Genomic DNA, 16,964 nt, shown 5'->3' on the forward strand with positions numbered 1-16,964 from the left:
AGTACATTTACCTGGCCCTATGGACCCCTTGCTCTCTGGGGAGAGATGAGGCTAGGGGGAGCCCAGAAAGGGCCCTTCTAAATCACCTAAGGATGGTATCCCTCTCCCATCCTGTCTAATACCCTGGTTCCAAGGGCCCTGGGGACCTTTCCTGTGGCTAAGCCACTTGCCACTCTGGTCAAGTTGGTTAGAAAAACAAACCTACTCCAGCGGCCAGTAGCTTTCCCTGGACTGGTTGCTGGTTGACCCTAGGCTCCCCACCAGCTCCAGGGACCTGGCAGGGGTGTGGGATGGTGTGGGAGGGAGTGAGCCCACAAGTGAGAGAGTATGTGGAGTTGGGGAGGTGGAGCCAGCCTGCAGGGGGCCTCGTTCAGCTACACACACACACACAGACACACACACACAGCAAGACAATAAATCGACAAACACTTAATCTTTCTGCAAATTGAAATGAAGCTGTAAATATCTGCCGCATCCCAGCAGCTGAGTTATGAGTCTCGTTTATTAATCTCTTTAGTCCCAGGTGATGGATGGAGGAGGAGAATGGCCCACCGGGGAGATGCCGGAGATGGGGGGAAGGAGGGAGAAGTGGGTCAGGAGGCTGGGAACAGCCCTTCTGCAGAAGGGGTCAGGGTGAGGAGGCCTGCGAGATGCGTGCTTCCCCCTTTTCATTCTCTGTCTCCAAAAGCCCCACCAACACAGTGACTATATAAGCTTCCTGCAAAGTGGACAGCCCCTTACAGTTTCTAATGCACTGTACTGTCATCCACTCTCTGGTTAATCCTCCCTACAGCCTCAAGAGGTTGTGTGTGGGTGGGGAGGGGGTGGATTTCTTGCACTTTAACAACAAGGAGACAGGCCCAGAGAGGTGGAGTGATTTATCCAAGGTCACACAGCTCTTGAGAGGTGGAGACAGGCTCATACCGGCTAGAGCTGCACTGAGAGGAGTGGGGGAGGAGGGGTCTCCAGAGGGAGATAACAGAGGCTGGTAGGATGAGATCCATGTTTCTCTCAAATGCTTGGTAAGCACCTTTTCCTCTCTCGCTCTGTAGGGACTGGAGGAGGAAGAGGAGGACAGAGTAGAAGCAGAGTGGAGCTGGTGACGGCTTTCAGCCAAGACCGGGAGCTGTGACTGCTGCACCCTCACAAGATTTATTTTTAGACAGCCCCCGAGTGCCAGCATGCAGTGCTTACCACTCGGGCTGCAAGAGTGCAGGGGAGGAGCTGAGGCAGGCTGGAGTCCTGAGAAGACCTTCTACCTGCAGGAGCTGGGCTCGGGATGGGAGTGGATCTGGTGCCTGTGTGCGATGAACATGTATCCTTAAATGAGCCTTAAGCCAGGTGGCCAGAACAGGGATGCTTGTGGAGTGACAGGGACAGAAGCCTGACCTGGCACATCAGACCATGGGCACCGGGCTGCGGAGTCGGGACTACGGAGACTGGGGTGTTGGAGCAGGAGGGATGGGGTGACAGTGCTGTTCCTAGAACACAGCTGGTGGCCCATAGCGGGCACCGAGTCAGGGCCATCTGACTGGAGGCTGTTGAGGCGGGCACCAGAGGGCTGTGCTTTCGCTCTGTCTCCATCTGTCTCTCTTGTATCTTTCCTCCCTCTTGTGGACCAAAGATCTGGGTGGGGCTCAGACTCTCAGGACCCGGGTGACCTGCCTCCCAGGGTGGGCTCCTGGTTTTTTGGGGGCTGACCCCAGACTCTTGGCCTTGTGATGCTCACAACCTGAGCTGATGTTCCTGCTCCTGGCTGCCACTGATGTGCGTGGCGTCCATACTTGGGGACCACTGTTGGCAGCTGCCTCCTACCCAGGACCCATCACCTGCTAACCACGTGGTGCTCGGGGAGCCGAGGTTGGTGCTGAATCTCACCTCATCAGTCTGCAGACCTCTTCCCAGGCCAGAGTCTGGGGGGCAGGACCAAGGTTCCAGTCACAGCCCAGTGGCCCCAGGGGGCTTGGGAACATCTGCTCCAACCTCCTCTGCAGACAGAAGAAGGGACTGGGGCCTAGAGAAGGGAAGGAAGTTCAAGGTCACTTCAAGGAGGAGGTGAGATTGCTGTGAATGTGGGGCACAGTCTGGCGCTGGGCTGACAGGTGGAGGGTATGTGTCCTATGGCTGTGGAGGGCTGAGGGGGGCTGAGGGGGCTACTACCTTGAAGGGAGCAGGGCTGGGGCAGGGGCAGGGGAGCGCCCACACCATGACCCCATCCCGATTTGCCTGGGGCTCAGGTTTAGCACTGCAAGTCCTATGTCCCCGGATCCCTCAGTCTTGGGGAAACAGGGACGGTTGGACGCCATGAAGACCATGCCAGGCAGACTTGTAGGCCCAGGCTCACAGGTATCTCTGCCACATGCCAGCCCTTCCTGAAGGCCCCTCACCAGTTCCATTTGACCCTGAGAGGCAGGCAAGGCAGGTAAGTGGTTCTCTTCAATTATAGATGGAGAAATCAAGGCCCAGGGACACAAAGGGCTCCAAGTCACCCTGGGAAGGCACAGCAGAGCCACACCCTCTCTGCCTGTCTGGGAAGGAAGCTGTCCTTGGGCTTGGAGGTCTGCCCCCGGGTCGCCCGAGCCCCAACCTCCACAGCTGTGTGACCTGGGAGGAGCCACAGCGCCTGCCGCCTTCCTTCCTTACCTCATCCTTGAAATGGGGCCCTTTGTCTTGGGGAAATGACGTCCAGAGGAGCTGAAGTCAACCTACTAGGTTAAATGGGGGTGGGGACAGCTGGCGAAGGGGACACAAAGGAAACAGGGGGTAGGCGGAGATCAAGGGATCATCGGGGGTTCAGCAGACTCAAGAGAGGAAGAGAAACAAAAGTGTGATGCTCAGAGCAGGGCAGGCATGTGGGGACCAAGAAGGGGAAAGATGAAGGGAGGGGGCTAGACTTTCAAACAGAGAATGAGAGAAATGAGTTATTCCAGCATGTTGAGGTTGGAAAAACTCCACTGAATCTTTAAACAACCCTCGTCAATTATTCATCTGCTGGTATGAGGGCCCTCTGGTCTGCCACAAATCTCCTCTGAGCAGTGGAGCAAAGGAGGGAGGGAAGGAAACAGAGGGGGCATGGTTGGGGGTGGTGGTGCTGGAGGACAGGGACAGAGAAAAGGGCAAATATTTACTGGCTACTGTGCACCTAGTCTGCCCCTCCTACCTGCTGGGAAATCCCAGAGCTGTGTGCCTGGGCCTCTTCCCACCCCACACCCCCCACCACCTTCCAGACCCCTGCACAGTTGGGCACATGGCTGGGCATCTGCTGGGGCGAGTTCTTTTTTCCTGGCTGGTTGGAGGAATTGCTGATGGAGCTGCTGGGGAACAGAAATCTGGGCAGTGGCAAGGGTTTTACAGGCCCCAGTGAATGGAGCTGCTCTGTCTGGAGGCTGCCTGAGGCCCCTCATCTATTGCCTGGCTCAGCAGGAGGTGGGCTCAGGGTATCTAGGGAGCGAGCAGGGAATGCTTACAAGTTGTTTGGAGTCTGAAGAGTTAGCATGTTTGGGATGGCTTTTAAAAAATGTTATTTATTTATTGGGCTGTGCTGGGTCTTAGTTGCAGCAAGTGAGATCTAGTTCCCTAACCAGGGATTGAACCCAGTCCCCCCTGTATTGGGAACTCAGTCTTAGCCACTGGACCAGCAGGGAAGTCCCCTGGGATGATTCTTAATATCTCATTCTTCACCTTCACTCAAAAGCCCACCTCTTCCAAAGAAGGCTCCCTGGGCTGCTCAGAAGGGAAGTGAAAGCTTTCCTTAGCTCTGTCCAGGACTAACTCTGGGCCCAAGGTCACACCCACAAGGGCCTGACCCAGGGGGTCCACTCAGGACTGGAACTTTGCACCCTTTGGACAGAATGGAACTTGAAAAGCCTGTGTCAAAATCAGGTGTCTTGAATGAAGGGAGGAAGAATTGACCGCCCTGAAGGCAGATCCAAAGGCATACTAGGGTAAGGGCGGCCAGTAAGGGAAGGGGGGTGTGGGGTTGGGACAGGCAGGCCCAGGGCAGCAGAGAGTATCGGTGAAATCCTCCTGGAAGAGGGGGCACAGACCCTAGTCTCCACTCCCTTCTCTGTTCCCAAGGTGATCCTTTCTCCAGAAAATGTTCAATTTCCTATTAGGCTCTAGAGGAAATCAGTGGCCGAATTGTTTCTGGGCTCTGGGGAGTGTGCTCAAGACCAGACACAGATTAATGACTCCTGGAATCAGGTGGTGCTAAGAGGCTCACGGTCTGCATACAGCAGCTGAGAGCCGAGGGACACAGTCAGTCGTGTGCTCACTGCCAGGTCACGGGCGCCCACTGCTGCTGGCCGCTCCCTGACGGCACATCCAGGAGTCACATGCCCTGGGACAGGGCCACTGCTACCCAGAGGTGTTCTAGGGCAGTCAGGTATTGTTCCACATTCCGGGGCTCCACCTGCAGTGTACACACTGTGGTCTTTGCCCACTGCCGTGTTCCATGGCTATGTCTTCCTCTGACGCCGAGCTGTGTGATATCAGTGCAAGGCTTGGGTCTATTGCTATGCAACGACACTCCACGGCCCCCTGGCCGTGTCCTATAGCTTGTCATTGTGTCTCTCGGTCACATGAGCTCCCTGATTGCTATGTAATTTTGTTTGGTTGCTATGGAACAGCGACCCATTGCTACATGCTCCCTGTCACAGATCTGCGCGCAGTTGCTACCCACCCACGGACTGGGGCTTGTTCCTGGGCCCGACTGGCTGCATGAATGCTTGTCTGGCTCCTGCCCTGGTCCTTCGAGGCTCTGGCTAAAGGCTTGGAACTGGAGCTGGGGGCTGAGTCTCGGACTCAACCAAGGCAGAGGTGGGAATAATTGGCATGGTAAATCTGTGCTGATAAGAGACAGAGAGAGACAGAACAATGATGCACTGGAGGACCAAGGCTGGGCTGGAGGGTAAAGGGAATGGAGCCAAAAGTCAGCAGAGAATAGGCTGGAAGCTGGGCCCGGCACAGGATGAATGGGAAAGGGAGACAGGCAGGCCTGTGGCCTGAAGACTCTGTGAGTGTGTCAGGGTGGCCAAAGGGCCCAGGGCTGGATGTGTTGGCCTCTGCAGCCATCTGGTGTTCGCTTGGCTGTGTGCAAGACACCCTGGGGTAGTGGAGTCAGGAAGCCTCGGGCAAGGGTCGTCCCACGGCTGGGCTTCCTCACTGACATCTTGCAAAACTAGGAGACTGTCCTGGATACTCTCTCTCAGGTTCTTTCTGATGCCTTTTCCAGCTAGGAATTCTCTCAGCCGGCCCCCAAAGCATTTACCTACATCTGTGTAGGACCAGGCCTGCCCTGGGCCCTGGAGCTCAGAGATGGGGAAGCCAACGTGCTCTTAGTTCAAGTCCTGGAAGGTGCTGGCTGAGGGTACCTAATGCAACAGGAAGCTAGGGAGAGCAGCCAGTGCTTGAGAGCTTGCCAAGTACCCAGCAAGGAGGAGGGTCGAGGACTCAATCCACCAACGAGGGTGCCGCAGTGATACCCAGAGAGGGCAAGCTTGAATTAGTTCTCCATATAGACCCAGCTCACAGCACCTCTGACAGGGTACAGGGCAGCCCTGAGCCCCCCTGTTCATACTCAGAGCCTCCTGACATCCTGCCTTAGTGCCTCGGGCCACTTATTTCTCCTCCTACCCTCTGTCACTCATGATATTTGTTCAACCCCTTGCTCAAAAATGGTTCCCCCTGGTGGCTAACCGTGACTTCTCAAGTGCAGTCTGGTCTCATCTCCACGGCCTAATCCTTTAGAGAAGATCAAGACTAGCTGGCCTACTACACAAGTTATTATCCTTTAAGTATTAAAGGATATATTTTATATATATATATATATATATATATATATATATATATAATGTTCAAATTTGCCCACCTATTGGATCCATCTTATATGTAAAGGCCCTTTCCCCTCAGCTCTGATTTTTTTCTCCTTTTTACCCCCATCATCACCATTATCACCATTGCATTTTATATGCAGAATGAAAAGTCCAGCTCAGCCCATTCCAACCCTTTCTATTAATAAGTCATACCCTCCCCTACCAAACACAAAGACCATACTAAGTCAACTCTATCTTTGTGCACATGTGCTAAGGTGTTTCAGTCATCTCCGACTCTTTGCGGGCCTATGAACCATAGACCACCAGGCTCCTCTGTCCATGGGATTTCCCAGGCAAGAATATGGGATTGGGTTGCCATTTCTTCCACCAGGGGATCTTCCCCATCTGGGGATCGAATCTGTCTCTTATGTCTCCTGCATCACTAGTTCTTTACCACTAGCGCCACCTGGGAAGCCCCCATCTCTATCTAATTTCTCAAATAATCCAGAGCCACTGACTTCAACTCAGACCTCGGATCCTCTGCCAAGCAGAAATGTTCACCAGACTCCAAACCAGACAGGGCCGCCGTGCACGGTACCCGGAGTGGGGCCCATACGGCTCCCTCCTTGGTCCCACTGGCCCAGCATCCAGTGACTGAGATGAGAGGCTCGTTCTGCTCCCTGGGGATGTGTGAGATCCACATCCAGCAGTACGTGGGGCCTCACTGGGTGATGACCGAGGCTTGGCTGGCTCAGCATCCCAGGGGAGACCCCCCGGAGCTGGAGAGGTGAGGGGAGGAGAGTGCCCTGGAGGGGTGAGGTCTCTGCAGGGTTGTGACCAAGGAGGGAACGCCTTTGCCTTTCTCCTTCCTCCCTCCCCGTCTGCCTTTCCCCTCCCACAGCACCTTCCCTTTTCCTTTCTTCCCTGCTTGTTTTCCCTCCTCCTTTCTCCCCTGCACATCCTCTGCTCAGAGGTACAAGAGGGGTGTCACGAGGCCGGGCTGTGGGGGCAGCAGGCATTAGATTATTCACACTACCCAAAGTCTCCAAAGTCAGGCCTGAATCTTTATTTTCAACCCAACTGATGGGTGGGCTGGAAGGTCAGGTCTGCGAGTCGCTTTCCCAAGGGGCAGAGGTGAAAAGAGTGAATGTAGAAGATGACATGAGGGCTCTGGGTCTCCAGGGAGGGCACCGTTGGGGGTGGGCAGGGGCACTCCACGTGGGGGCATCCTGGCACACCCAGCAGATGGCTCTCTTCTTATTGGTCTGGTGGGACGTGTTCCAGGAAGGTGCAGAAGTGCCAGGGGAAGATGCGGAGGCTGTTGGTGGAGAGGGGTAAGTCCTGGGAAGAAGAGGCGCAGGGCTCCCCTAGGGGCCGGTGGCCTTGGCTCGGGGCTTTTCTCAGTGTCTTCCGGAGCAGCATTCCCCATGGGATCCGCTGGCGGAGAAGGGAAAAAGCCACGTATGAATTCACCTGTGGTGGCTGGGGCAGGACTTCAGTGGGGGCCCTGGACTATGCTGTCTTTCCGGCGGCCAGTCTGGAGCTTTCCTCCTCAAGGGCCTGGGACTGGGCCATGAGCCCTCATCCAAGGAAGGCATCATTTCAGCCACCTGCACCATCCCTCTCCCAGCGTCTGGTCAACAGACCAACTCCCGGGATTAAGGAGAGACTCTGTGACCCAAGACCGAGTCTCCTTTTCTCTGAGCCCCGATTTTCTTTTTCAAAAGTTCAGACTGATCTCTTGGGGGCTTCCCATTACCCAGAGGGCGAGCTCCCAAGGAAGTTCTGAGTTGATGGCAACTTGAGTCAGAGGAAGGAACCCGGTCTTACAAGTGTGGCAGGGGTTTGTTTGGAAAGAAATCCCTGGTGTGTGTGTGCTCAGTCGTGTCTGACTCTTTGCAACCCCATGGACTGTAGCCTGTTAGGCTTCTCTGTCCACGGAATTTTCCAGGCAAGGATACTGGAGTGGGTTGCCATTTCCTCCTCCAGGGGAATCTCGCTGACCCAGGGATCAAACCCAGGTCTCCTGTATTGCAGGCAGATTCTTTACCACTCTGCCACCTGGGAAGTGCAAATGGGAGCTCCATTCAGAAGGAAAAGAGACTAGGTAACATGAAGAATTCACCTGTTTAGGGTGACTCATATACAGAAAGAGCTTAAAGGGAAGGTCTGATGGCCACCTGAGGAGTGAATAGCCCACAGACGGCAGGCAAGCCCCTTCCCCAGGCCCTATCCCCACCCTGGTCCTTCTAGCCCTGGCGGGACGGGGAGACGTTCACTGTTTCTCTGGACAAATTGGGCACCTGAGACTTGGCCTCTGTTTCCTGCCAAGTGAATATGATGGGCACAGTCATGGAGCTCACCATGGCCTTGAACCAGAACTCACGGATGACACCCAGCTTCTCATCTGAGATCTTGGGGTCCAGGACGGGCAGGCCTTTGCTGTTGTTTGGTGTCAAGACGTTTTCTTGCCTATGTGGAGAGAAGGTGCAGAGATAGGGCTCTGTGACTTTTTTACCATAAACATGCCATTCCACACCCCCAAGCCACTCCTCTTCATGGCTCAGGAGGCCTGCATGCCTGACCCCTGTCTACCTCCTACCACCTGCCTCCTGCTCACTTCCCCCTAACCACACTGTCCTTGCCTTTCCTCTAACAAGTCAAGCTCTTTCCTGCTTCAGGGCCTTTGCATCTGCTGTTCTCTCTACCTGGAGAGTCCCTTAGGTCTTTACATGGCTATCCACTTCTCATCATTCAGGTCTCAGCCCAGATGGGATCTTCTCAGAGAGGCCCTGCCTTGGAGATAGAGGCCCATCCCACCCAGAGTACCCTTCTTCCAATACATTCTGTTCACACTATCCCATTTTACTGTCTTCACGGTATTTACCAGAAAATTCATTTTCAAAAAATGTGTTTACTTGTTGACTGTCTGCCTCCCTCCTCCACTCCCCATACTAGAATGCAAGTTACTAGTGAATAGGGACCCCATTTATCCCTAGTGTCTGCCTCATTGTAGGTGCTCAAGAAGTATTTGTGGTTTTTTAGTATTTATTTTATTTATTTGGTATGCTGGGTCTTAATTGTAGCACAGTTCAGTTCAGTTCAGTTCACTCGCTCAGTCATGTCTGATTCTTTGTGACCCCATGAATCGCAGCACGCCAGGCCTCCCTGTCCATCACAAGCTCCCGGAGTTTACTCAAACTCATGCCCATCGAGTTGGTGATGCCATCCAGCCATCTCAACCTCTGTCGTCCCCTTCTCCTCCTGCCCCCAATCCCTCCCAGCATCAGGGTATTTTCCAACGAGTCAACTCTTCGCATGAGGTGGCCAATGTATTGGAGTTTCAGCTTCAGCATCAGTCCTCCCAATGAACACCCAGGACTGATCTCCTTTAGGATGGACTGGTTGGATGTCCTTGCAGTCCAAGGGACTCTCAAGAGTCTTCTCCAACACCATAGGTCAAAAGCATCAATTTTTCGGTGCTCAGCTTTCCTCACAGTCCAACTCTCACATCCATACATGACCACTGGAAAAACCATAGCCTTGACTAGACGGACCTTTGTTGGCCAAGTAATGTCTCTGCTTTTTAATATGCTATCTAGGTTGGTCATAACTTTCCTTCCAAGGAGTAAGCATCTTTTAATTTCATGGCTGCAGTCACCGTCTGCAGTGATTTTGGAGCCCCCCAAAATAAAGTCTGACACTGTTTACACTGTCTCCCCATCTATTTCCCATGAGGTGATGGGACCAGATGCCGTGATCTTAGTTTTCTGAATGTTGAGCTTTAAGCCAACTTTTTCACTCTCCTCTTTCACTTTCATCAAGAGGCTTTTTAGTTCCTCTTCACTTTCTGCCATGAGGGTGGTGTCATCTGCATATCTGAGGTTATTGATATTTCTCCCAGCAATCTTGATTCCAGCTTGTGCTTCTTCCAGCCCAGCGTTTCTCATGATGTACTCTGCATATAAGTTAAATAAGCAGGATGACAATATACAGCCTTGACGTACTCCTTTTCCTATTTGGAACCAGTCTGTTGTTCCATGTCCAGTTCTAACTGTTGCTTCCTGACCTGCATACAGGTTTCTCAAGAGGCAGGTCAGGTGGTCTGGTATTCCCATCTCTCAGAATTTTCCACAGTTTATTGTGATCCACACAGTCGAAGGCTTTGGCGTAGTCAATAAAGCAGAAATAGATGTTTGTCTGGCACTCTCTTGCTTTTTGATGATCCAGCGGATATTGGTAATTTGATCTCTGGTTCCTCTGCCTTTCTAAAACCAGCTTGAGCATCTGGAAGTTCTCAGTTCACATATTGCTGAAGCATGGCTTGGAGAATTTTGACCATTACCTTACTAGCGTGTGAGATGAGTGCAATTGTGCGGTAGTTTGAACACAAGGGATCTTTAATTGTAGCACAAGGGATCTTCAATCTTTGCTGCAGAGTCTGGGATCTTTAGCTGTGGCATGTGGGATCTAGTTCTCTGACCAGGGATCACACCCAGCCCCCTATATTGGGAGCACAGAATCTTAGCCACTGGACCACCAGGGAAGTCTAAGAAATATTTGTTGAAAGAATAAATACATTGTGCCATTTATGACTCCTAGCCTAGGTGCAATAACAACAGATTTGAAAATCTCTCTGCTCCTTTGACACCCTTTGCTGTGTAGACTTGCTTTCCTTTCCATCTCCTCATCTCATCCTCTCATCTTCTCTACTCTGATGGGCCTCTTTCTCCATCCATGTTGTTTTTCCTAATTCTCTTCTTCCTCCCTTGGCATGACTACTACTCCCATCTCTGCTTATCCAGAATTTAACCCCACTCAAATACCAGCCCCTCCAGGAAGCCTTGAGAGTCCCTTGGACAGCAAGGAGATCAAAGTAGTCAGTCCTAAAGGAAATCAACCCTGAATATTCATTGGAAGTGCTGAAACTGAAGCTCCAATACTTTGGCCACCTGAAGCAAAGAGCTGATTCATTGGAAAAGATTGAGGGCAGGAGGAGAAGGGAGTAACAGAGGATGAGATGGTTGGATGGCATGACTGACTCAAAGGACATGAGTCTGAGCAAACTCAGGGAGACAGTGAAGGACAGGGAAGCCTGGCACGCTGCACTCCACGAGGTTGATAAGAGTTGGACATGACTTAGTGACTGAACAACAGCAGCGACTAGCAACAACCCTTGATGGCCTCCACCCACACTTGCGCGAAGCTTTTCTGGGTTCTCCCAGCCCTGCAGCTGGCTTTTTCTGCTCTCACAAGCATGTTAAGTCACTTCAGTTGTGTCCAACTCTTTGCGACGCTATGGACTATAGCCCACCAAGCTCCTCAGTCCATGGGATTCTCCGGGCAAGAATACTATAGTGGGTTGCCGTGCCCTCCTCCAGGGGATCTTCCCAACCCAGGGATTGAACCTGCATCTCTTACATCTCCTGCATTGGCAGGTGGGTTCTTTGCCACTGGCGCCACCTGGGAAGCTTTCTGCTCTCACACTTTCCTCCAAATCTAGGTTTATTTGCCACTTTTGTTTTTCTGGCAAAACTTTAAGTTGCTTGGGCTTAGGGATATGTCTCATACTCTCTTTGGGGAGAGATTACTTGAAAGCTCTGTTGGAAATCCATGTTAGCTTTCAAAATGTGCCCACTGCTCAAAGAATCATGTAGTCAGTCTGAAGTTTGTAGGGACCTCAACAGTGACCCACTTCCACCCTACTTCAGCTGTTGGAATCTTGTCTTGGCCACACAGTGGACAAATTATTCCACTGTCTAGAGTGTTGTGCTAAAAGCAAATTGAACAAAGGGCACAGTGCCAACCAGGATAAATGTGCTCAGGGTTAGACATGCCCGAATGTCTGACCCTGAACAAAACAGAATGAATGCAGGTGGTCCTCTCTTTAAGTGGATGCTTTATATGAAAATCCACACATATGGACCAGATGAGTTAGGACAACAACCCTTCCCATTACTGTGCACACATACATGCATGCTCAGTTGCTAAGTTGGTTCTGACTCTGTGACCCCATGGACAATGTAGCCTGCCAGGCTCCTCTGCTCATGGGATTTTCCAGGCAAGAATACTAGAGTGTGTTGCCATGTCTTTCTCCAGGGGATCTTCTCAATCCAGGGACAGAACGGCGTCTCCTGCACTGGCAGGCAGATTCTTTTACCACTGAGCTACCAGAGAAGCCCATTACCTTTAAAAATAAATTTCGTGGGGATTTTCCTGGTGGTCCAGTGGTAAAGGACCACCTTCCAATACAAGGGACAAGAGTTTGATCCCTGTTTGGGGAACTCAGATCCCACATACTGAGGGGAGACTAAGCCCAAGCATCACAACCACTGAGTCCCTACACTATGGAATCCATGAGTCACAACTAGAGAAAAGCCTGTGCACCACAATGAAGATCTGGTACCCCGCAACTAAGACATGATGCAGACAAATAAATACATAAACAAATAAATATTAAAAAATAAATTTGGTGTGCAGAACTTCATTAACAAGAAGCACTTTCAGGCTTGCATCAGTAGATTAAGGGACATTCATACAAGTACAGAGGTATCCTGGTTCAGTCTGGGCCTCACCCTGCCTCCCTCCACTATCAAATGGGTACCAGGAAAAAGGTGCTGTATGAAGACTCTGGGGATGGGAAGAGTGAAGCACTGGGTGACCTCGAGGCTGACTTTGGCGCTGACTGCACTTCATAACCAAGACTTCTGGGGCTGTTTTGTCTCTGGATTTGAGGCCTGGCTGTCTCTCTCATGGGCTCCTCTCAGTAATTTTTACTCATTCAGAGACTCCCCACTGAACATGCCCTCTGTATAGCATCTGAGTCAGATGCTTTGGGGTTTTCTGGTTGTCTGTGTGTTTTAGATAGGAGAAAGCACCATGTCTGTCTCCTATTCGGAACAGCTGAACACCAGACTGGCTGTAGCAGAAAAGCGGCAGAATGTATACTGGTTGGATAGATGGGTGGGTGGATGCAGGAGAGAGGGAAGGGAAGAATAGCTAGCCAGGGCAAAAAGCAACTCCCCATTGACCGAGTGGTCCCTGGGACTGGGGTGAGATGCTGATTCAGGATCTATAATGACATTTCTCCTCATTTCCAGGCAGAAAGCCAATCTGGATGCCCTGGATTTCATAGACTGCCATCTAATCCAGTTAGAGGAGGAAGTAGAAGTAATGAAATCAAGGGTGAGGTCTCCAGAGATGCCCCCGCCAGTTCTGAAAGCAGGGACACATTGCTGAGAAAGCCCCTTCCCCCCCACAGCCTGTCGGCCTGATATCCACCCTGTGTGGTCCCAGGACCAGGTAGGTCAATTTGGTGACTCAAAGCCAACACTTATTGGACCCCTGATCAGGGCTGGGCACTCACCAGGTACTACTTTTATGTGGATTCTGAAATGTATTATGTATAATTCATTTAATTTCATCACAAAGATAAAATAAACATGCAACAGACCCCTCAGTCCAGACCAGCCCATCAGTTGCTGGTGGGCAGAGGGGTTGTTCCAAGGAGGAGGAAAGGAAAGGCAGGGTATTTACGGACTTCAGCCTATCCTGCCCATCATAGCCCCTGTGGACTCCCAGCGGCTCTTTCTATGGCATCTGCCAGACTTGGTTCCTGCTCTGTCCTCTCCGTGGCAGACTCTGGCCTCTACCTGTTTCCACAGCTGCTTTATGCCAGTACCTCCTCGGCCTCCACTGCTGCAGGTCCACTGCCCACATTTCCAGTCCTTGCCCCCATCAGCTTTGTCAAGATTCCTCCCATCCTGGGGGTTGGGGCAAGGTGGGTGGGAGACTTTTCTGGAAAAATCTTTGTCACTTCCACATAACGCAGGCTCCAAAGGGAAGGTCCGAGCCAGTTGTTCTAGTCATGTTGATGTAAGGAGCCCCAGGACCACAACAGCGCCTCCCATAGTGCTTACATTCTCCCTAGTCATTCCCTGTCTTTAGGGCCAATACTACCTGCCCACATTTTGGGGGAGGGGGTCATGCCCTCCTCTCCTTGCTCCTCATGGGATGGAACTTGTCTGAGACTACAGGGAGAAGCCAGGCTGCAGGTAGCAGTGAGTCAGGGTGGAGCAGTGCTAAAATGGGGATGGAAAGAGAGTGGGGCTTTGGGGACTAGCTCTTCCATATTCAGGTCCAGCCTTGCCTTGCTCTCCCCTCTTCTTCCAGGTGGGGGAGGAGGCTGCTGGTTCACACCACAAGCCTGCTTATTTGCTTTTCTATTGGTAAGCTTGGCCCTGCCTGCGGAGGAAGCTTGGGGCTGACAAGTGGCCCCTCGCTCTGTGGCTCCATGGCTACCGCATGTCCTGCTTCATTAGGGCTGTAATTGGGGGACTTACTTTGAAAGCTCAGAGTGATGCACAGCCGTGCACTGGCTCAGACTCAGCGCCCAGCCCACTGCTCCTTGTCTTGCTGCAGCTGCCGCACACCACATGAGGCATGGTGGGGAGAAGACACCCCTTCTTTATCCTTCTCAGCCCTCACTGTTGCCTGCAGAGGAGGGTCTGTTGAGACAGGCCAGGCCAATAGCATTAACAGGCTCAAGGTTTCTTGGGTCACTTCCCCCACCCCCCCACTCCTAGCATCTTTTGCCTCCCTCCTCCTCAGTTCATCCCCTAGATCCCTGATCATGCAAAATGCAACAGTTCCAACCTGCCCTGGCAATTACAGACTAGCCGGGTTGCAGCTGCTGTCCTCGGTTCTGAAAGTGCCCGTCTTGAGGCCTGCCTGCCTCTCGCCCCGCCCAGAACCTTCTTGCTGGAGCGCAGAGGCTCTTAATTCAATTAGCTGGCCCTGAACCCTCCCCAGGGAGCCTGAAGCGGAAACTGACAAATTCTGTTTAACAAAGACATTTGTCCCCCGCCCTACTGGCTTTGGGCTCTGCCCGCCTGTATCCTGCTCATTAGGTATCTAACAAAGTGCGTCCCAAGAAATCTGCTTCCAATCGCTAGTAATTCAGGAGGCCTGATGCAATTTTCTCCCTGATAAGGGTGTCTCGCCCGCTGGCAAGCGCTGTAATGAGCCCTGTGCTGTGGATCCCCCAGCAGTCGCTGCTTTGTCATTTCCTGTGGCTGCAGTTGTAGGTTCTTATCTCTTCAGCTGAAGGCGAGGCTCAGGCAACGGGTCCCTCCAAGAGGGCTTGCCACATCCCCTGAATACCAAAAGCCTCCTTTATGACAGACCATGTGGTCTGGCAGCTGCAGTGGGGTTTGAAGTTCCGAGTCTGTCCGCCAGCCAAGAAGGGCCCAAGTGTTAATCCTCATTGGGGCCATGATTCATTCTCCAGAAAATGGTGTCAGAGGGTTAATCTAAAAGCAAGTTGTGGGGTCAGAGGAGGGGAGCCAGTGATAAAGATTTTTAAAAAGTTCTTGCAGGGATTTTAGTATTAAATAGAGCCCTGCCTATGGTTCAGTGGATAAGCTGTGGGCTTTCTCTTGTTAGCCTGAAACCTTGTCTTTCTACACTGAATCTTTCCCCTTGGGTTCCCTCTATTCGTATCTAGAAAGATCCTTCCAATGTATTGATGAAATCACATCTTACTGCTGATCAAACATCTTCCTCAGCTTCCCATTGTGTATGTATGTGTGTTAGTCACTCAGTCATGTCCGACTCTGTGCTACTGTGGACTGTAGCCAGCCAAGCTCCTCTGTCCATGGAATTCTCCAGTCAAGAATATTGGAGTGGGTTGTCATTCCTTTTTCCAGGGGATCTTCCTGAATCAGGTATCAAACCTGGGTCTCTGGCATTGCAGGCAGATTCTCTACTGTCTGAGCCACCGGGGAAGTCCAGCTTCCTACTACTCTACGACAAAGTCTAAACGTTATATCCTGGCATCCAGACACTCCGCAATCTAGGCCTCATCTAACTCTCCAGTCTTGCTGCCCACAACAGTTTCCTCATGTCCCATGCACTCCAGACATGCTTCTGGGGCTTTGCACTTGTGGTTCCCCTGTCTTGCCCATTTCCAAGCCACTCTTTGAGGCAGAGTGTAAACCATGCTTCTCTATGACTCTTCCCCTGTGCTCAATGCATCTACCTTAATTAGAACCCTTAGCAAGATGAATACTGATGATCTTTTGGAGTACTTTACTGCTTGGTGCAGGTTAGGGATCTAATAAACGGTTGATGAATTCATACTTGAATGACCTTGGCTGGACCCAGGATGCACATGATTTCGCTGAAAGGAGGTCTAGGCTGTCGTAGTCCAACTTTGAGATAGGGACAAACCCAAGAGCAGCCTCCACTTTCTAAGAAGTTTGGTCTGAAAGTTTCTGCCCAGTCTTACTTCCCCACCTCCCCTTCTTCAATCCATCAGCTATGCATTGGGCTCATGGGAAGAGCAGAGCAGGCCAGGGGAAGGCCCAAATGGCCAGTTCCCAAGTCTGTATCCTGACTCAATCCATTCCATCTGTGGCTGGGAGTCGTAGGCTCACACTCAAGGCAGCACAGGGTGATCAGGGAGGCATTCAGGATGAGCCTGCAGTGTGGCTCTGGGTTCAGCTCTGGCTTCCCTGACCTGGGAGCTCACGGATCTTCATTTTCTCTATCTTCTCTCCAGCCCCCAGCTCAGGGCTCTGGCCTCCGGAAACGTGATTGTCTGTCTGTTCTGCGTTTCTTCATTCCCTGAAAAATTGCTGTGAGACCAAATGTGGTGCTGGTGACGTTTATCTTCAGCACTCGACAAGGCCTCCTGATGTCCTTATGGATGGGAATCTGGTGGAGCAGCTGTCATGAGGGGCGGGCGCCGAGTGATGGATTAGCAGGGCTCTGTGGTTCCCTTCCCCCAGGAGCCCTGTCCTCATCTCTGATGAGTTCAGCGTGTTTGTCAGCGACTTGGGTGAACAATAGGAAGTACTCGCTTTACTGAGCGTCTGCAAGACCCTGTGCTGGGCACTTACACACGCTCCCTCATTAAATACTCACTACATTCCTGGCTGGTAGGGATCACAGCCCTTTTCTATAAATGAGAAAAGTAAAGCTCAAGGTGGCTAAGATCGAGTGGAAGATACAGAACTCAAACCCAGTTCTAAGGATGCGCCTTTCGTTACTGCACATTGCAGCAAAGTGTCCTAACCATGTCAATGGATGACCCGGAGCTTGGGGTGGGGTGGAGGTGGGGCTGTGAATGTGTGACCCAGGATGAAATCA

General features: G+C 51.9%; 1 protein-coding gene across 1 annotated transcript in view; it reads right to left on the reverse strand.

The window, feature by feature from the left end:
• CCDC33 (coiled-coil domain containing 33) overlaps positions 1 to 16,964 on the reverse strand; it is a 136,259-nt gene that overhangs the window by 37,499 nt on the left and 81,796 nt on the right. The window contains 1 exon segment of the mRNA XM_061159108.1: positions 8,093 to 8,285. Within this exon segment, the coding sequence (XP_061015091.1) occupies positions 8,093 to 8,285 (193 nt within the window).

Source organism: Dama dama, chromosome 13 (genome assembly GCF_033118175.1).
Source record: "Dama dama isolate Ldn47 chromosome 13, ASM3311817v1, whole genome shotgun sequence".
NCBI lineage: Eukaryota > Metazoa > Chordata > Mammalia > Artiodactyla > Cervidae > Dama > Dama dama.